This window comes from Bufo gargarizans, chromosome 1, assembly GCF_014858855.1.
Source record: "Bufo gargarizans isolate SCDJY-AF-19 chromosome 1, ASM1485885v1, whole genome shotgun sequence".
Lineage (NCBI taxonomy): Eukaryota > Metazoa > Chordata > Amphibia > Anura > Bufonidae > Bufo > Bufo gargarizans.
In genome coordinates this window covers 571811373-571832500 of record NC_058080.1, presented here as the reverse complement: position 1 = coordinate 571832500, position 21128 = coordinate 571811373, and the positions used below count along the sequence as shown (strand labels likewise).

The following is a 21128-nucleotide window of genomic DNA, read 5'->3' as shown; positions in this document are numbered from 1 at the left end:
GCAATTAGAAAACCCTCCCCTCCCTCCCCCCCAATATGTGGTGCGTCAAAGTAGGACCCCCAAATATGAAACAACCTGACCTCAGCTAATCAAATCCTCCAACCGTCCCATATCCTACTCCACTGGTACTCAGTTTCCCTCCGTTTATATATAATTTTCTCATAGTTCTTTACCTTATCAGTTAAGTTTAACCATGTATTTATGTCTGGAGCGGAACGGGCAAACCAGGTCCGACTGATCAGAACTCTAGCCAACATCAGTATTCTGCTCAGGAAAATCTTTTGATACTTGTGATTTTTTAGTTTGGAAAGATCATTAAGAACAAATACTTGTGGTTCAAAAGGAATTTGAATTTTTAGTTTATACATAATACAGTTATTGATACTATTCCAATAATTTATAAGTTCTGGACAAGTCCATATCATATGGAGAAAGTCCGCTCCTACAGTGTCACATTTGGGACAGTTGGACGAATCTCTTAACCCACATTTATTCATCCACAAGGGAGTAATATATAATCTGTGACAAATATAGAATTGTATTAGAACATGGTTGAAGTTCTGGGATAATAAAGATAAATTCCCAAAAATATTCTCCCAGCCTTCTATTTGTAAATTCGGACAATCCACCTCCCACGCTTTTTGTCCTGGTGAGTGTATATCACTAAACCGTGTCTTTAGTAATAACTTATATATATTGGAAATTTTTATTCTAGAAGGTGTACCCCCTACCCAATCATTCAAAAACGGTAAATCATCTATATCCAACAGCCGCTTATCATCCAAACTAGATAATACAGATCGCAATTGAAAATACCTAAACCATGAAAGATTTTTTATAGTGTGTGTCATTTCTATAAAAGGTTTAATTTCTCTATCTTTAACTACCTGTGAAATATATAAAATGTTATTATTCTGCCAAAATGTGTCAGCTGTAATTTCATCTAGCCCTTGTAAATAGAAATTATGCCAAAGAGGCGTAAATATAAGTGAACCCTTAACCTTCAACCATGTCCTAATTGTGGCCCACACTTTCAGGAGTAGTTTTATAGTCTCTCTGTAGCCTTGGTCATAGATCTTCAATAGCCCAGATTCCAACAAAGTGAAAATATTATTGTGAGCGTGACTAGTTACCAACTTCCCCAGCAGTGCACTGTTCTCTGATTCATAACACATTAGTAACTGGGCTGCAATAAAATACCCCTTAAAATAGGGGAGATTTAAGCCCCCGCACTCCACAGATTTATACAAATATTCCAACTTAATTCGAACTCGCTTTCTTCCCCAGATTAAATCATTAATTATTCTTTCCATAAGTTTAAAATGTTTATCTTGTATCCAAATAGGTGTATTCCTAAGCACATAAAGAAATTGTGGTAGTATCACCATTTTAACTAATGAAACTCGATCAGCTCTAGATAGGGGAAGTTTCAGCCAGATTCCTATTTTTGCTCTGATCTTTACCATTATAGGAATCAAATTAAGTTCTAAAAAATTTTCAACTCGAGGCGATATAGTCAAACCCAAGTATTGAAAAGTATCAACAGTATCCAACTGTGTAAAAGGAACCTCTTTCTGTAGCAGGGGGTCTATTGGGAGCAGACTGGTCTTGGCCCAGTTTATAAGAAAACCAGACACCTCTCCAAATAGTTTAACCATTTGAATAATCCTAGGGAGAGTAGTTTCCGTATGATCTATAAAGAACAAAACATCATCTGCATATAATGAAATACGGTCTTGTATTCCTAGTGTCCCAAATCCTTTGACCTGATCATCCTGCCTGATAGCAATCGCAAGGGGTTCGATATACACATCAAATAATAAGGGAGATAATGGGCAACCCTGACGGGTGCCTCTGTTTAAATCAATACTACTACTCAAAATTCCATTAAGGCTCAATTTGGCCCTCGGAGATCTATATAATAACTTAAGAATGCGTATGAACCTTTCTCCAAAGCCCATCCTAGCAAGAACCTTCCAGAGGAAGCGCCACTCCACCCTGTCAAAGGCCTTAGAGGCATCCAATGACAGGATGGAGCGGGCGGTCCCCCCAGGGGCCTGGATATTAGAAAAGAGCCGATGTAAATTATGATGTGTACCCTTATTTTGAATAAAACCGCTCTGGTCCGGATGTACAATGGAGGAAATGACCCTAGAAAGCCTTGTAGCGAGGACCCTCGCAAGAAGCTTTACATCTGCATTGAGCAGAGAAATTGGTCTATAAGATTCTAAATCTAGAGGGTCCTTGCCTTTTTTTGGGATTAATATTATTATAGCCTCCATCATTGAATCTGGTAGTATCCCATCCTTCATTGATTCAGCAAAGACCTCCAACAATCTGGGAAAAATACAGTCCCCATATTTAGTATAGAATTCATATGGAAGCCCGTCTGAACCAGGAGTGGAGTTAGCTGAGCATAGTTTAATAGCTCCCTCAAGTTCCTGCATTGAAACCTCCAATTCTAGTGCTTTTTTTTGCGTCTCAGTAATAGTTGAGAAGTTGATCCTATCTAGATAGGAATCTATCTTATCCTCTGTAATGTTGGAATCAGCTTTGTACAGGTCAAGGAAATAATCAAGAAAGGCCTTCTCCACCAGGCCCTGTCTAGTGACTATCCTACCATCACTCGCTCGAACCTTATCTATATGTTTTTTTGGTTGTTGATTGGAGATTACTCTAGAAAGGAGTTTACCAGGTCGCCCTGACTCTGTAAAGTATTTTTGCCCTTTAAAAAAAAGACTCTGTTGAGCCTTATCCAGTAAAAAGTTAGCATATATTTGGGTGGCTTTTTGCATATTTTCCCTATTCTTCTGCGTCTTATTTATATGGAAGGATTCTGTCGCCAACACTGCATCTTTTTCTAGATTTTTCTGTTTTTTAGCATATTCCCTTCTAAGATTCGTAATGTTACTAACCATCAATCCCCTCATATACGCCTTAAAGGTGTCCCATACCACTTGAATTTTTGCTGAGCCATAGTTTATATCCCAAAATCGGCCTATTTCATTTTGAATTATTTCATGTGTCTTTATAACTGATAGCCAATAAGGGTTTAGTCTAAAGGGAGGTTTTGGTGTATATCTTTCCTGAGATAAGCATAGTTCAAGTAATAGCGGAGAGTGATCGGATATTGACCTTGTTTCATATTTCATTCGCTTTATCAATTTCAGATGTTTACTATTTATCAATACAAGATCTATTCTAGACAACGATTTACCTGCATTACTAAAGCATGAAAAAACCCTTTTCCCCTGTCCCAGAGTTTCCCAAGCGTCCTCAAATCCAGCCTCCAGGCAAAACCGTGCAAGGGGAGACCCCTGGACCGGACTGTCCCTCCCAGCACTCATAGAAACCCTGTCACGTATAGGATCGATGACACAGTTAAAATCGCCAATAATCAATGTTGGACATTCTGGCCATTTATCCATGAATAATAGAAGAGAATTGAGAACCGAAAAAGAAAATGGCGGTGGGATATAGACAAAGGCCAAAATACATAGCTTTCCCCCTAACCTACAATATAAAAAGATAAATCTCCCCTGATGGTCGACAGAGGATGCCTCACAGACGAAATCAATAAGTCTATGTATCAACACCGTAACACCTCTTGAATAATTGGAGAGGGTCGAATGATACGAATGCGCAGCCCATCCCCTGTCGACCACTCTAGTGGTCTCTTCAGTAAGGTGGGTCTCTAACAAGCATACTATTGCTGGTAGATGGGCCTGAGTCAGGTCAAAAACCGCTTGTCTCTTACCTCTTTCCCCCAAACCCCGTATATTCCAAGCAAGAATTCTAATCATCGTCATCAACAATGGTTAAGTGAAGAAACAGGAGAGAGGGAGAAAAGAGAAAAAAGAAGAAAAGTAGTAAACCAAAAAAAAAAAGGGGAACCACACCTACTTTGACGCACCACAACCCAACCCCCCCCCCCCACCCCTCCCCCCCCCCCCCACAAGCAATCCACCACATATTGTAGTAGATTTCTTTCCTATGACCAACCCACCCGCACTCCCCCCAACACAGCCATCCCCATTAGGAAGCAGAGAAAAATACATTTAGGGGTATAGGCCCCTTATAGTACTAACTATTCCCGCCAGATCATAACCCAATTACATTATCGATTATTTCGGTCAAGCCAGTCCTCAGCTTCTTCCGGGGTGTCAAAAAAAAGGGTTTTGTCATTAAAAACAATCCGCAATTTGGCTGGGAATATAAGCGAATATTTAATATCTCTTTCTCTTAGCCTCTTTTTAACAATCATAAATGTGCGTCTCTTTTCTTGTATTTCTTTTGAAAAGTCGGGAAAAAAAGCCAATCTAACCCCGTTATACATAACTGGTGGGGATTCCCTCGCCCTTCTCAGGAGGACGTCCCTGTCCCCTGTCGTCAATAACTTAGCAAGGACTGTCCGAGGTTGTCTCCCTGGAATTGGTTTTCCCCCTGGGACCCGATGAGCTCTTTCAATCATAAAAAAAGGAGAAAATGAATCTTTCCCAAAGTTCTCAAGAATTAATTTCTGTACAAATTGGGTTGGATTTTTTTCTTCCGCGCCCTCTGGAATCCCAATTATTCTCACATTGTATCTTCGTGACCTATCTTCAAGGTCCACTACCTTTTTCTTCAAGAGATTATATTCAGATTTAAATGTGGAGACTTCCGTTTTTATTTTTTTGGATTCATTCTGTATAAGGGTGACGGAGCTTTCAAGGTTGTGGACTCTATCTCGGATTTTGGACAAATCATCTTTTATTAGACCCACATCAACTTGAATAAACCCCAATTGGGTTGTGACCGCCTGTATTAAATCCCCGTTCTGTTTAACCGCGAGGAGTATTTCTTCTAGCGGAGAAGAGTTATCATTAGGGATTACTTCCCCCATTATACCGTCTTCTTCTTCGGGGTATCTAGCGATTTTTTGTGTTTCTAACTCAGTTAGCTCTGAGTCATCATTTTTTTTTTTTGAGAAAAATTCCTTTTGTCCGCCCCTGGTATTGACCCTAGGAGACCTCAGGAACTGGTCCAATTTTGTTGGTTCAGGAGTTTTGGACCCGTGTTTCTGGCTTGAGAGATCAGTCGAGCGCCTAGTAGCTTTTGGGGCCATAACTTTTTTCCTGCTTTTTTTATTTATTTATTTTTTATAGTTTTTATTTATTTCTCTTTTGTCTTTTCTTTCGCCTTATTCCGCCTCTTTCTCTCCTTTTTAATATATATATCTTTTCTTCTTTGCTCTCCTTCTTTCTCTTTTTTTTTTTTTTTTTTTTTTTTCCTTTCCTTTTTTTTTTAATTCTCTTTCACTTTTTTTCTTGTTTTTTATCTTTTTTTCCTCCCTTTTTCTTCCACTCCCCTCTTGTTTATTCTTATTTTCTTATCTTTCTTTTTTTATAACTTTTTTCTTCACCTTTTTTTCTTCCCTTCTTCCCCCTTCGTCCCCCTATTTTTTTTCTTTTTTGTTAAATATATCCGCTCTTCTTTATACTCTTTCTCCTCCTTTAAATTCTTTTTTTTTTTTTTTTTTTTTTTTCCCCCCTTCTCTTTTTTTTTTAAGATACTGGACAAAAACCAGAGATCCAATACAGAATTAATTGTATCATGGGCTTCATACAGGCCCCCCCGAAGAGTCCAGCAAATTATCGATCTCCACTCAGGGTTAGTTAGATTCACAAACACAGGGAGGTTAATCACCACAGGATCCAGGAGAGGAGAGAGCAAGTCGATAGAGGGTGCAGACACAGGGGAAGGAACAGATCATGCACAATAGCGTGAGGAGAGAAGAAGCAAGGATGATTTTGGCAGCGGTCCCAAATATGTATCCTCAGCTTGTCAGCTTGTCCAACAGAGGAGCCACTCACACTAACAACAGGAGGGGAGCAGCGAACCAACGAGGACCGGAGACACACTCCACAGAAGAACTCCACATACCGACCTGTTCACGACGGCAGGGAAGGTAAAACAGGAGAGAGCGGCAGAAGCGGCAGGAACAGCCAGATCGGAAATAAGCAGAAAAGCAGGCCCCACGTCCGAGCGCAACAACCGGTAACAACAGCGTCTTAGGCCGTAGATGAAAGGCAGTAGAGTAGCGCTGTAGATTAACCCACGGTCATGAAGAGGGTGCGGGGAAGGTTCGGCACAGAGACGCCAACATGTTCCAAGCAGCGAGACAGCTGAGCCGGGAGGGGGGAGGCGGAGAGCGCGACGTCCTCTACGTCATCACGTCATCACCGGTATCACCGCTCCTTTACAATTATGTCAGGAAAGTCCTAACAGGAAGGAAGGGTATGTTATACATTTATAAACTGGGAAAAAACAAACCCATTAAATTCTGTTTATTGCACAGAATTCTTCAGGTCTTCATAGTAGGTTTTGGGGATCAGATTGTTCAATCCTGCTTCAACAAGAAAGTACCCAATCTGCACCCTTCCTATTCATGGGATACATGAATTGCAGGGTTGGTATTCTAGGGCAGTGTTTCCCAACCAGCGTGCCTCCACCTGTTGCAAAACTACAACTCCCAGCATGCCTGCACAGCCAAAGGCTGTCTGGGCATGCTGGGAGTTGTAGTTTTGCAACAGCTGGAGGCACGCTGGTTGGGAAACACTGTTCTAGGGGAAGCACATTTCAATGTATGAACCACTTCAGTCTACGACCAGGTGTATCGATACCTGTGCTGTGGACAAAGCCAGTGTTATGACTGGAGTGGAATGTAGACATATAGGAGGACATTTATTAAGACTGGTGTCTTCTACGCCGGTGTCAAGTCCCTCTGCGCTGCCGGAGGAAGCACCAAAATATGTAGAGCCATAGGCCGCTACATAAGTTTGGCGCTTGATCTGTCAGGCCTTGTAACAAACTTAACTACACCAGCCCTACGCCAACTCTACGCCAGCTGTCAAGCAGTTACTTGTCCTCCTAGTTGTGCAGGTGAATGTTTGCTTGTCCTTAGGAATTCTTGCACTATTCTGTAAATAAGTACAGTAATTATATTGTCTTTTTATCACAGCAAAACTAGCTCAAAGATTCACAGCTACATTTCTCACCAGCAACAGTACTACCGAGGTCCTCTCTGGAAATCCAGGTATAAAAATAGTGAATAAAAAATAAATCTACAAAAAATTCATAGACAAATATTTGTAAGGCTACTTTCACACTTGCGTTCGGAGCGGATCCGTCTGGTATCTGCACAGACTGATCCGCTCCTATAATGCAAACTATGGTATCCGTTCAGAACGGATCCGTCTGCATTATATTTCAGAAAAAAGTCTAAGTCCAATTGTTAGTCAGAGGGGATTCGTCCAGGCTTTACATTGAAAGTCAATGGGGGACGTATCCAATTGCAATTGCACCATATTGTGTCAACGTCAAACGGATCCGTCCCCATTGACTTACATTGTAAGTCTGGACAGATTTCGTTTGGATCCGCACGGCCAGGCGGACACGAAAACGCTGCAAGCAGCGTTCGGGTGTCCGCCTGCTGAGCGGAACGGAGGCCAAACGGTGCGAGACTGATGCATTCTGAGTGGATCCGCATCCACTCAGAATGCATTAGGGCTGTACGGATCCGTTCGGGGCCGCTTGTGAGAGCCTTCAAACGGAACTCGCAAGTGGAACCCCGAACACAAGTGTGAAAGTAGCTTAACCTGTACAAAGAAGTGGTACATGTGGTGTCTAAGATGTTTTGCCATTCAAGCAGCAGCAGCCAGAAAGACGAGGCATCTGCACAGATCATCATTCCACTGCTTTCTAGGAATGATATTTCCGACTATGATTAAAAGGGATCAGTCACCAGTTTACATTTATCCTATCTGAGGCAGCATAGAATGGTGACAAAGACCCTAAGCGATATGCTGAATTGACCCAGTCTTTTTGCGTAAATCACTACTGAGCAGCTCCATTCCGAGCCCAGTGCTGGAGTCTGTTCAGTAGAGGGCACACGCTCCGGAGTCATGTTCATAAGCTCCTGGATGTCTCTGGCTCCTGAGCGATCAGTGTCAGGTGAGGAGAGTCGGGAGCTCATGGAGGAGGACCCACAAGCACATGCTGCGCATGGAGCAGACTCTGGCGCAGGAGCTGCTCAATAGGGGTTTTACCCATTGTTTAGATCAGGTTGTCTATCACCAATTAATGCTGCCCTTAGATATGGCAGCATAATACTGGCGACATTCTTCCCTCATATCATGGTTTGTAGATTAGACTGCATGTGATGTTACAGGGAGTCTGTCAGCAGTGTTGACCTTGCTATATAGGTGACAGTGGAGCAGTGTGAGGCTACTTTCACACTGGCGTTTTGGCTTTCTGTTTGTGGGATCCATTCAGGGCTCTCACAATTGGTTCAAAACTGATCACTTTTGCCCTAAAGCATTCTGAATGGAAAAGGATCCGCTCAGAATGCATCAGTTTGTATCAGTTCAGTCTCCATTCCGCTTTGGAGACAGACACCAAAACGCTGCTTGCAGCCAAACGGATCCGTCCTGGCACACAATGTAAGTCAATGGGGACGGATCCGTTCTCCATTGACTTTCAATGGTGTTCAAGATGGATCCGATCCATCTTGGCTATGTTAAAGATAATACAAACGGATCCGTTCTGCAGACGGTTGTATTATCTGAACGGATCTGTCCATGACGGATCCGCACAAAACGCAAGTGTGAAAGTAGCCTAAGAATACCTGGGGTGATTGACATGCTTGTTGCACAACAAAGAAATCCAACATTTAAGCCCCTGGCACTGTAATCACAAGTGCCATAGTGGTGGTCCCTTTGTGTCCAGTGCCTCCTGCACTGGACACTTACCCAACCCCTCCCCTCTGCTCTGAGTGATGGATCTAGAAGTCTCCTGCAGGCTCAGAATAATGGCTATAGTGTCCTATCAGGAGACTACCAGAACAGTCACTAAAGCCAGTATTGGGGTCCATTCACACGTCCGCAATTACGGATCCATTCATTTTTAATGGGGCCGTAAAAGATGCGGACAGCACACCGTGTGCTGTCCCGCATCCCCACGGCCACGGACAAGAAAAAGCATTTCTATTATAGTGCCGGGCATGTGCGGTCTGCAAAATGCGGAACGCACATGGCCGGTATCCGTGTTTCGCGGATCCGCAATTTGCGGACCGCAAAACAGTTGGACGTGTGAATAGACCCTTACACTGGCTAATTGTCGGCCAGATCATCGGTAACGATCGTTCGTAACGCTGATCTGCCAGTGTAATACTGCCGCCGATTACCCAGTGAACGAGCAAACACTTTTATCAGGCAATCCAGATTTGTAAGCACACTTAAAAATCATTGTTTGCCAGTGGCAGATCGTGCCGTCTATTCAAGATCTGCTGCCGGGAAACAAGTAGTCAGTATGGGGATGAGCAATGGCATTAGCGATCGCTACATACTGTGGAGGAGATCATTGTAATGCAATAGCAGTCGTCTCCTCCACTTACGAGCAGGTGATTGCTGAGAAGGAACGCCTCCTTCCCGACAATCGTCTGCTCCATCGCTGTGTATAATACGGCCTGGAGCGGGGGAGGTAATATCGTAGTGATTAAAGCAGTGATACCTGGAAACACATGGAAATTCTATTGAAAAAATAGTTCTGCATAGAATATGATAATTATGGCTGTTAATTACCCTGCTATTTCTGTAAGCAATAATATATGACAATATTGCAAAATTGGATTCCTCGTGATCTATAGAGAACACTATCCAGATCATTTTCTGTTATCACAGGAAAATGGAGTTGCAGGTATGTAATAACCTGCTGCAAAGTGCAAAACGGTGCTGGAGCCTGCTGTAAAAAGAGTAGGGGGCCCCCGAGGCTGTGTCTCTGATGGCAGGTGTCATGTCTATTAAAGGGATCACACACTCTATTAAATGGGTCTTGAAATGTTTTTGCAATTTCAACAAGCTAGTGCTAGATATTAAGGCCCCTTTCAGATTTCCGCGCGGGTGCAATGCGTGAGGTGAAGGCATTGCACCCGCACTGAATTTGCATAAAATAAAACATAACTTTTCCCAGCAATGCGGGCACATATGAACATGGGACCAACACAGATGGCTTCAGCTGCCAAGTGCACATGTAACAGGTCAGTCAGTGTCATAGGTACAAATCTGCTGACAGACGCCCTTTAAGCACAGCTTCCTCTGAACTCCGCTCTCATTTTTCAGAGAACACGTCTCCCTTTCACTCCTTTAGATACATCTCCCCCATGTGTTATGCATTACAGCATCACCAACAGTTTTTGGTCCGTTCACAATTCACTACACACAGCATTATTAAGTCTTAACATTTATATATTTTCTGTGTAGGATACCAAACTGGAAAACCTGTAATAGCTGCTAATGGGGGTGCGCCATTTACCAAGACCACTCTTAATGTCTGGAAACCAGGTAAAATGTTGTTGTTGTTGTTTTGTACCATTGTCATATAACATGTTAATTCAGATTTAATACATGTTTAATGGATGCCATATGAATGGGTGCTATTAAAATGCCTTTTATGTAATCCATTTCAGTTTCTGATAGCTCATGCTCGAGCATCATTAAGACACCTATTCTTTTTGGAGAAAATTCATTTTCTGGGTGCCTCTTCAAAGTAGTTGGTGAGAACTGCACACAGCTAAGGTAATCTCGAATTGTTATATTTTCATTAAAGGGCTTGCCCGGGTTCAGCACTGAACCCGGACATACCCATATTTTAACGCAGGCAGCCCCCCTGACAGAATGCTCTGATGCTCTCCTTTTCCCTGCACTAAATCGCGCAGGGCAAAGGCATTTTCAGGAGATCCGGTGATGTACCGGGCTATCCTTAGGGCGTTTCTAGGCGGGAGGTTCCGCCCAGTAGTTAGCCCAGTGACGTCACCGGCACTGATGGGTGGGCTTTAGCGCTGCCCTAGCCTGTATAATGGCTAGGGCAGCGCTAAAGCCAGCCCATCAGAACTGATTACGTCACCGAACACACTGCCGGGCGGAAGCCTCCACCTAGCAGTGTGTTATTGTAAATAAAAAAGCCCTTGCCCTGAACGATCCTGCGGAAGGCAAGGGAGAGCAACGGAGCATGAAATGCTCCGATGCTAACATCAGAGGGCTGCCTGGGTGAAAATATGGGTATGTCCGGGTTCAGCTTTAAATAAATAAATGGCCGATACCATGTATTGTGACATAAACACACTTGTCCTTTTCTTACAAGTTAACCCCTTCCCGACATAACATAATAGTACGTCATGGTGGCAAGTGACTTGCCGCATTTTGATGTACAATTGCGTCATGGTGACCGGTGCGCGCCCGATCACAGCAGGGGCCCGGCAGTCCCTGATAGCCGGGCCCCTGCTGTATCCACCGGCATTGCTGTAAAAGCCGATGCCAGCGGATTAACTCCCTTCTATGCTGCGGTCAGCACAGCATAGATGGTGCATGCGCCAGGTGAGGGAGCCCATCGGGTCCCCGCTTTGCTATGGCAGGGACCTGATGGGTGACAAGGCAGCCTGATGCCATGCATAGGCTGCCCATCGGGACCTGCCTTCTACAGGGGCCGGGGAGAACCAGCGTCAGGCAGATGTGTTGTATACAGATGTATGGTAATGCATTGCAGAGGGGATCAGACCCTTAAAAGTTGAATTCCCAGAGTGGGACAGCAATAAAGTTTAATAAAAAGGTGTTTTTAATAAAAAAAATAAAAATAAAAATAAAAAATCCCTTTTTTCCCCTGATTTTATAATAAAAAATAGAAAAAAAACACAAACATTAGGTATCGATGCATTGGCAGAATGAGGTGGCTCTACTAATCAATGGGGATGGGATGGTGCTCTATATCTCAGTGTGAACTCCACACACCAAAAGGTTAATACAGAAAGATAGTCAAGAAAGATATGGCACTCATATATCCGGAAGACTGCTCAAACATTTGATTTTTATTATATTCAAATATTCTGCAGGTGACAAATTACTAAAAATCATACATCTAAAATCAACATATAAGATACGTAAATTGTAGTAGAAATACACAATAAAACCATTAAAACGTCACTAAAATGACGATTATTATGTTAAAAGCTGAGGAATAGGGTATTCATTGAACCTATGTGCCTAGCAGCAAATATAGTCAGGTCATCAAATAAAGGTGATCGTTCAGGCTGGGTGTCGATCAGACCATCACCATGTATTCGATAACCACAAAAATTCAATAACCGCAATTCACAATATACTCTGGTTAACAGATAGAATAGTCATTCAAACCAGAATCTCGACTGGATAGTCACCAAATATTCGGCATTAGTAGTCGCCATTAAACATGTTGGAATGCATTTGTATAATTTTCCCAGATAGCAGGACGTGGTTTCAGTTCGATTATTGGCTGTGAGATGCAAGTGATGTATCGATCCAACACTATGTATTTGGTTGGCTCACAAAGTCAATATTTCGTTATAGAAACACTGTATCAATTTCACAGATTAACATGAATAATTCGGGATTCCAGCTCTCTGGTGACGTCCCACTTCTTTATGAGCTGTACTACTCCCTTACCTCCAAAGCGCAAAAAAGGCTTTCCTCTGGTCTCTGCTGTTTCAGCGTCCCTTGTGCTTTAATCCTGGGTTGCTCCAATTAAGGTGGAGTGGAACAGTGTAGCTCCAGGGATTTCTTTAGCAGGCACGGGGCAGTCTGTTCTCAGCTAGCAGATAAGAGAGAGGTGCAGGTCCTGGTGGTCTGTAGCGTACGCAGAAATGGTGGTATTAGAGGGTTCAAATTTCTCCCAGATGCGTTTCGAAGTCTTATGGGTTCTGACTTCTTCCTCAGTGGTAATCTGGAACCCACCTTACCACCTTTTTATATCCCATTTCCTGATTGAAATCCGGTGAAAACAAAATCCTGTCTTGGACCATGATGGCGGTTAAATAGAAAGTCTGGGGGGCGTGGCTTGAACGTCTGGCAAGATGGACGCATAAGTGAAGAGCTCCGCTGCCCAGACACCATAAACGAGCCGCATAAGCCCGGTGCCCGGCTTCCATGGGGAAATCGCTGCACGCCAGAAAGACCAGAAGCAGCCCGGCACCCCACTTGAAGTCCCAGGACATAGCGCTTTACCTGGACCGACGAGCTGTTGTTCCTGCAGCGCTGGGACGCCTGAGGCGCGAAGCGGGAGCCATCGCAGCAGAGGACGGAAGTGACTCTCCCCTGCAGCAGCGCGCTTCTAACGGCGCCTCCGTATCAGTAAGTCGCTCTCCTCTGTCTCCCTTAGCAGAGGAATTCTCCTACAAGCCAAAGGAGCAGAGGGGGTTATTGGAGGAGGTGAGGCAGTTGAAGGAGACGGCTTACAGTCCTGCCATGCCGCCGAAAATGGCGCCGAAGCGCATTAACCCTTCAGCCACTCCACAGCAGCGCAGGAGGGATTGGGCAGATAGCTCTGAGGACCAGGATAATAACCAGGGTAAGGAGAAAAGCGGGGGAGAAGATATGCCCTGGGATTCACAATCTGACATGAATGATGAGGTGGAAGATGGCGCTCTACAGCTGTCGCAGGCTTCAGCCTCCCTAAGGCAGTCACTGCAACATCTCCCTACTAAGGAGGACTTTAAAAATCTAATAGCAGAGGTTAGGGACACGTTCAAAGCTGAAATATCGTCCCTACGCCAGGATTTCCAACAAGTTACAGCCAGGGTGGATTCTCTGGAAATTGAGCATGATACTACACGTAAATATATTGCTCATCTCCAATCTACTGTTGTACAGTGCACTCAAGTGGTCAGAGAAAACACCAAACACCTGGAAGACCTGGACAACAGAGGCCGCAGACATAATATCATGGTGCGGGGTCTGCCTGAACCAGAATCTGAAGAAAATCTACATGAGGTTTTGAATGAGCTATTTAATTCCATTTTAGAGGCCCCATCCACCCAAGTTATTAAAATGGACCGTGCTCATAGGGCCCTGCAACCCAAAAATGTGACAGCGCAACCTCGGGATGTCATCTGCCGAATCACAGATTATCAGGTGAAAAAGGAACATAATGGCCAAAGCCCGTGTATTACGGGCCATTGATTTTAAGGGGGCGCAAGTGCAACTATATCAGGACCTTTCGTGGCTCACCCTGCAAAAAAGGCGCCATCTTCAGCCACTATTACTGTCCATGAGGCAGAAGAAAATTCCTTACCGCTGGGGATACCCATTTGCACTTATAGCTAATAAAAATGGAAGGGCAGTATACATGCGTGTTCATGCGGACTTACCCTCTTTTTGTGCAACATTGGGGGTCTCGGAGCCTCCCATTGACGACTGGGAGATCCCTGACCCGATGCTGGCACCTTCCCCACTCTGGAGCCAGGTGAAAAGCAAGAACCGCAGATCCCAATCGTGAGAAGATTCCAGGGGATTGAATTTGAGAGACGTTTCGTCCTGATCTACTGGGACTGGAGCTGTACATTGAGGCTCACTGCTGGCAGTTTTCATCGCTATGATGGGCGGCAGATGTTTCTCATAAGTTTTTTTTTTTTTTTTCAGTGCCTAATTGGTTTGGAAGGAACGTATTATAAGGCGTTTTAACGAAGTTCAGCTATTATAACTATTGTTCACGTAATGTTTGGTTGTCTATGCCGGGTGTGTTTCACCATGTCACCACAAGGGGGAATGATTTTAGTTGCCCTCTTCCTTTCCTCAGTTCTCTATGGTAATGAGGAGAAGAGATTGGGCTATTTGATGTACCTTTTGCTTTTCCTGGATGTCCCCGTCTGGATGTCAAAGTCCAATGTTTGGATATTTCCTGTTCGTTTTCTTTTTCTGTACTTGTCCTGTGTGTTCCCCTGTACCCTTTTGTGTCGCGTGTCCTGCTATATGTCTATTACGTTTTGGGGATACTAATGATGTTTTTTTTCAGATGCCTTCCTGGCAAGGATGGGTGGCGATCTCCTGGAGGAGGGGTGCCTATTATCAAAATAGCAAGTATATGGCGCAGTTCATTTTTATGCCATGGTCAAGTATATGTCCTTGAACGTCAAAGGCCTGAACTCCAATGTTAAAAGGAGACTGGCCTTGACGGAATGTTGTATCCAGGGGGCGGATGTAGTCTTCCTCCAGGAGACGCACTTTGATAACACAGGGTCGTTCAAGTTTGCTAAGGGTTTGTTCCCAAGGGCTTATGCAGCTTCTAGTGGGCAGAAAAAAGCAGGAGTAGCGATCCTTTTATCTGCTAATTGCCCACTTCAGGTGACTAACCAGATTTATGACCCTCACGGGCGCTATATAATTATTCAGGCCCTTTTGTTTTATGTAATCTTTATGCTCCGAACGTTAAGCAGATCCCTTTTATTAACAAGGTGCTCTCTAGAGTATCTCATATGCTACCGGCAGCACTCATTGTGGGAGGTGACTTTAATTAACCTGTTCCCCCCCAGAGAACAGGTTAAGCTTTCGCGTCTTTTCAGGCGTCTGGTGAGGCGATTTGGGTTATTTGATCTATGGCGGGTAAACTACCCCACATCCAAAACATATACGTTCTATTCCCATCCACATAGTACGCATTCTAGAATTGATTATTTCTTCGGTAATGTCCCTATTATGCGTTTAATGGTGGATGCGGATATAGGAACTATCTCCTGGTCAGACCATGCGCCAATTTTTTTTAAACTAAGTGCTGAGCATCCGATAACTAAGGTTTGTCATTGGCGGCTGAATGAAAGCCTGCTATCAAATCTAGTATCTAGGCAGGAATTGCAAGAGAGTCTATCGGAGTATTTTAGTATTAATCAGCAGTCGGTTTCCTCGGTGACCACCCTGTGGGAAGCGCACAAAGCTGTTTTTAGGGGCAACTGCATAGCCATTGGTTCCAAACTGAAAAAAGACAGGAATAGACATTATTGCTCTATTAAGAAAGATCTGGGGCGGAGCCTAGCGGCGCATGGAGTAGGTCGCACGCCGCATCAGCTCCGGCATTATCCTGCTCGTTTATATCTGACACGGTGGCAAATCGCCTTGGATTTCATCGGAGGTGCAGGGGACAGATCCGGGAGGTGGTCCGGCGCAGGAGTCCGACATTATGCCCGCGAAGAGAGGCAAGACGCCGAGCCGTCCTGAGAGAGAGACCCGGTCCCAAGATGGCGCCGAGGAGGAGGACTGGCCTGACCTGAGGGCGGCGGTGAGTCAGGGAGCTGCAGCGCGGCTGGAGCGCTTTGCTCACAAGTCACAGCGGTCCCCCAGTCATGTGTGGGGAGAGGGAGATGACACCCTGACGCCAGTGGAGGAAGGTTTAGGGGAGCAGGATGGCCCCTGTGATGAAGACCAACAACCCTCTGTTCAGCAGGAGGGGGGGGCGAGTCCTGGCCTGTGCTGCACTGGTAAAGACCTGCCAGTGGTCACTGCCCCTGAACCAACGTTGAAAGACGTGATGGCAGCTATAGCTAGTTGCAATGTCACCCTCCAGTCCATGAACATTAACATTGGAAGCCTAAAAGCGGACATATCCATCATCCGGCATGACCTGCATAAGGTGGCTGAACGCACCTCAGAAGTAGAAAGGAGGGTCTCTGACCTGGAAGATGGGGCTGCTACCCTGCAGAGAGTGAGCAGGGCTGCGTCAAAAGATATAGAGGCGCTTTATGCAAAGACTGACGACCTTGAGAATCGCTCCCGCCGCAATAATATTAGACTGGTGGGCATTCCTGAGAAGTCTGAAGGCCCAGAGGCGACTGAATTTATTGAAAAATGGCTAGCAGAAAAATTCCGTGATAAAGGACTGTCTGCACTCTATGCGATTGAGCGGGCACATAGGGTCCCCACTAGGCCCCTGCCGCCAGGGCGGCCGCCACGCCCAATACTTGCTAAACTCCTGCACTATCGAGACAGGGACACTATACTGAGGGCTGCGAGATCTCATCCTGATTTGAAAATTAATGGGGTTCAGGTGTCCCTGTTCCCGGATTACTCGTCGGCTGTACAAAAGAAGAGGGCCCGCTTTGTGGAGATTAAACGGAGACTGAGAGACTTGCAAGTACAGTATTCCATGATGTTCCCGGCAAGGCTCAGGGTGGTGGCGTTTGGATCCGCTGTGTTCTTTGAGGACCCGGACGCTGCGGTCAAGTGGCTGGATCAAAATGAGCGCCGCCTTAGGATCCCTTCAACGGACACCTGAGACTGATGGACATTCCTGTTCCTGATTGAGGTTCTGATGTCCCCTGGACTGTCCACCCACCGTTGTGGACATTTTATTTCTGTTTCTGGCCGGTTGCTGGAGACACTTTGTGGGTAGAGCATACGCCCTCGGTTGCTCCCCACTTTTTCAATGTGCCTGCACGTGGTATCTTGCTGGATGCTGTGCTGCTTCAGGCGCTGTTGGGCCAGGTTCGCAAGGTTGGCCCCAGAGTCAATATTGATTCTACATATGCTGCATATGTTTACTTTGTGGGGTGGGATGTTTGGGTGGGGGGGGGGAGGGGAGTTGAGGTTAGCGGGGGGTAATACTGTCAGGGGTACTATTGACAGCAATACTAAGGTGCTGAAACGTACAGTCCTCTCATACCTATACGGGGGACTTGGAGTGGAGTTAGGAGACTGTATTCTGGTGATTAACATTGTTTTTCCTTGCAGCTGCTGGGAGGTGGGGATGTGTGGCTCTCAATTGTGCTTTTATCTATGTATGCATTCTTATGGGACCTGTTACGAGAGTACTTAGCTGGAATGTGAGGGGAATGGCGGATGCTACAAAAAGACATGGTCTGTTCCGTTACCTATCTAGATATCAGCCAGCAATAGTATGCTTGCAAGAAACGCATATGACTAAACAATCTATACATGTGTCACGGCTGGCGGTGGGGAAAACCCCCAGCCGTGCGGTGCCAGGAGAAGGTAGGGTTACCACTTGGCCGGGACCACAGAGTTAGGGGAGCAGGTCACCTCCTATAGCGTCCCTTACGCTGACCCTGTCTCCTGTCAGTATGAGCCGACCTTGGTGGTAGGAGGGCTCATACGCCGGAACCTAAGAGTCCCTACAAGCCCTCAAGTCGGCCCTGAACTAGGGGACAGAGTAAGACGACCTGCTCCTCCTAGACACGGAGGAGCAGGAGTCTCAACGGCCAAGCAACACAGGGGGAACATCAACAGACATATGGAAATGACAGGTAAGTGAGACTAGTCCTGCACTTACCTGCCACAGACACACAAACCTGGAACCCATGAACAAGTGCAGATGTCCACAGCAACATAAAGGACACAGCACACACCAGACATACAAGGGAAACCAGGAAACCATAAGCTGCACTAACAAGATAACCCCGCACACACCTAGATAACACCATGAAACACAGAATAAACTGACAGAGGTTTATGACCAGAAGGATGGTCCTCACCAGGCAGATGGAGGAGACAGGAGGCTGCTCCAGCCAGCATGGCTGAGAGCAACCTACTGAGCCCAGCCAGGGACTGAGGCTTTATAGGCCAAGAGGCCCCACCCAACGATCAACCACACCCAGTGACATCACACACACTGGGAAGGAAGTTAACCCTTCCAGCACACAGAAGGGAAAACACACATATAAGGGGAAGTGCACATAATACATAACCCACACCAACCCACTCACCTGTTACCGCCAGCAACGGCATGCGTGGCCACCATGTTCTGGGGAACAGCCCGCAGGCCGAAACCCTGCCACCACATGCATACAACAACAGACGTTGCCGCGGACAACCACAGGTGAAGGGAGGTGTCTACGTGCATACAACACATAACCTCGTGCACCACAAAACGACAAAGGGAGTGCACATAAAACACGTTGCCAAGGGCAACCGCACGCACACTTGTTGTCCGCGGCAACCGCACCTGAGGCAAACAACTAAGTGCCCCAGCTGCGGTTGACGAACTCCCAAACCGCGGGCAACAGCATGCGGCACCCAAGGAGTCACGACCATGACCAGGGGTCGTGACAACATGTTCTGCAAAAGCCGTGGTTGGGGTATTCGGTGCATTCCGTCTTCTCCTCGCATTCCAGGGGTGTTAGTATCCTAGTTCATAAGAATGTCATGTTTGAGTGCCTCAGGGTATGTGTGGATGAGGAGGGCAGGTTTCTAGGAGTGCATTGTGTGGTCCAAGGGATGAGGATGGCGCTGGCGACAATCTATATACCCCCGCCATTTTCCTCGGTGCCTTTGAGGAAGCTCATGGAGTTTATGGCAGAATTTTCAGAACTTCCAATGTTAATAGTTGGCGATTTTAATAATGTACTTGACAGTTCGCTTGATAGATGCCAGATCACACCTAGTGGTAGTAGTACGGGGGAGACCCCATTTGCAAGATTACTCCGGGAAGTGGGTCTGATGGATGTATGGAGAGAGACCCACCCCCTGGACAGGAAGTACTCGTGCTGCTCCTCGTCTTATGGTTCCCTGTCACGCATTGATCTGGGTTTGGTGAATGCCCATATGTTTCCGCTGGTGCAGAGTTCGGAGTATCTGGCTAGAACCTTATCAGATCACTCCTTATTTAGTATCGCTCTTGATATTTCTGTGGCGGCCAGGCCGGGGGTTAGATACTGGCGATTGAATGCCTTTTGGTTGAAATTGATAGGTGACCCGTCCGAGTTGCTTCAGTCCCTTAGGGAGTATTTTTGTATAAATGAGGGGACTGCATCTCCGATAATTGTTTGGGAGGCGATGAAGGCCTTCCTCAGGGGCTCCCTTATTAAAACAGTCAATAGGATTAAATCTAAATCTAGAGAGCTTGATCTGCAGAAACACGATAACATGAAGCTAGCGGAGGAAGCATTTGTGCTGAATCCATCTACCCTAACTAGCAGTGCCTTGAAAATCAGACAGGAGGAACTGAGGTGTCACCTCTTGGAAATAGCAGAGAGGAAAAGACTGTTTTATAGGCAGCAGTTTTTTACTGAAGGGGAGTGTGTGGGCCATATGCTCTCGGTTATCGCAAAAGCGCAACAGGGGTCTCAATGCATACCTGGCCTGCTGGATGCTGATGGCGTCCTCAGGCGTGATACTGACAACATTTTGAACATATTGAATAATTTTTACTCTTCTCTGTATGCTCCTAAGGTGACATGTTCGGAAGAGGATATTGACGCATTTTTAACCACATTGAATCTTCCTAAGCTTTCCAGGGAGGACAGTATGCGGTTAGAGGAGCCGATTGAGCTAGAAGAGTTGAGGGCGGCGTTGGCAGCTATGGCTAATGACAAGGCTCCGGGTTTAGATGGGCTTCCGGCGGAAGTGTATAAGACCTTCGCGGATGTGTTACTCCCGGAACTTCTGAAGGTATTCAATTATTCCAAGGAAGGAGGGGTGCTTCCTCCGTCTATGCAGGAGGCATTAATTGTAGTCATTCCTAAGCCAGACAAGGATCATTCTCTCCCAGACTCATATAGACCGATATCGTTACTCTCCACTGACGTTAAGTTGCTTGCAAAGGTATTGGCCATGCGTCTGTCTAAAGTGATTTTGTCTATCATACACTCTGACCAGACCGGCTTTATGCCTCAGAAATCGACGTCACTTAATATCAGAAGAGTGTTTGCCAGTATTCAAATGCCAGCTGAGAATGTTGGAGATAGAGCTATCCTTTCTTTAGACGCGGCCAAGGCCTTTGACAGCATTGAGTGGCGCTTTCTGTGGAGAGTTATGGCGTTTATGGGGTTTGGGGATGAGTATATATCCTGGGTCCGGGTGCTATACTTTAATCCCAAGGCATGTGTCAGGGCGAACGGAGGGGTATCTCCCAAGTTCTGCTTGGGCAGGGGTACCAGACAGGGGTGCCCGCTGTCGCCTCTGCTATTTGCAGTGGCGATTGAGCCGTTAGCTGCAGCGATTCGTCAGTCACTGGACATTCGGGGGTTCCGGTATGGAACAGTTAATAATAAAGTGGCGATGTACGCAGACGACACTTTGCTTTTTTTAGGGGACACTGGTCCATCTTTGGAAGCGGCTATGAAAATTATTGACTGCTTCGGTGCCCTGTCGGGTCTGACTATTAACTGGAGTAAATCGGCAATTATGCTGCTGGACGGGCAGGGGCAGTCGCAGATAGTGAGGGACAGAAATATTCCATGTGTAGCGTCCTTTAAGTATTTGGGTATCCATATATCGCCTAGAATCCGGGACTTTGTGCGCCTTAACTTTGACCCGCTGGTTGGTAAATTTCGGAACAAGGCT

General features: G+C 45.7%; 1 protein-coding gene across 1 annotated transcript in view; it reads left to right on the top strand.

Moving 5' to 3' along the window:
* TCTN2 (tectonic family member 2) overlaps nucleotides 1-21128 on the top strand; it is a 64282-nt gene that overhangs the window by 25791 nt on the left and 17363 nt on the right. Inside the window, exons 11-13 of the mRNA XM_044275687.1 lie at nucleotides 7001-7075; nucleotides 10299-10379; nucleotides 10505-10613. Coding sequence (XP_044131622.1) covers nucleotides 7001-7075; nucleotides 10299-10379; nucleotides 10505-10613 — 265 coding nt within the window. The remainder of the gene's footprint in view (nucleotides 1-7000; nucleotides 7076-10298; nucleotides 10380-10504; nucleotides 10614-21128) is intronic.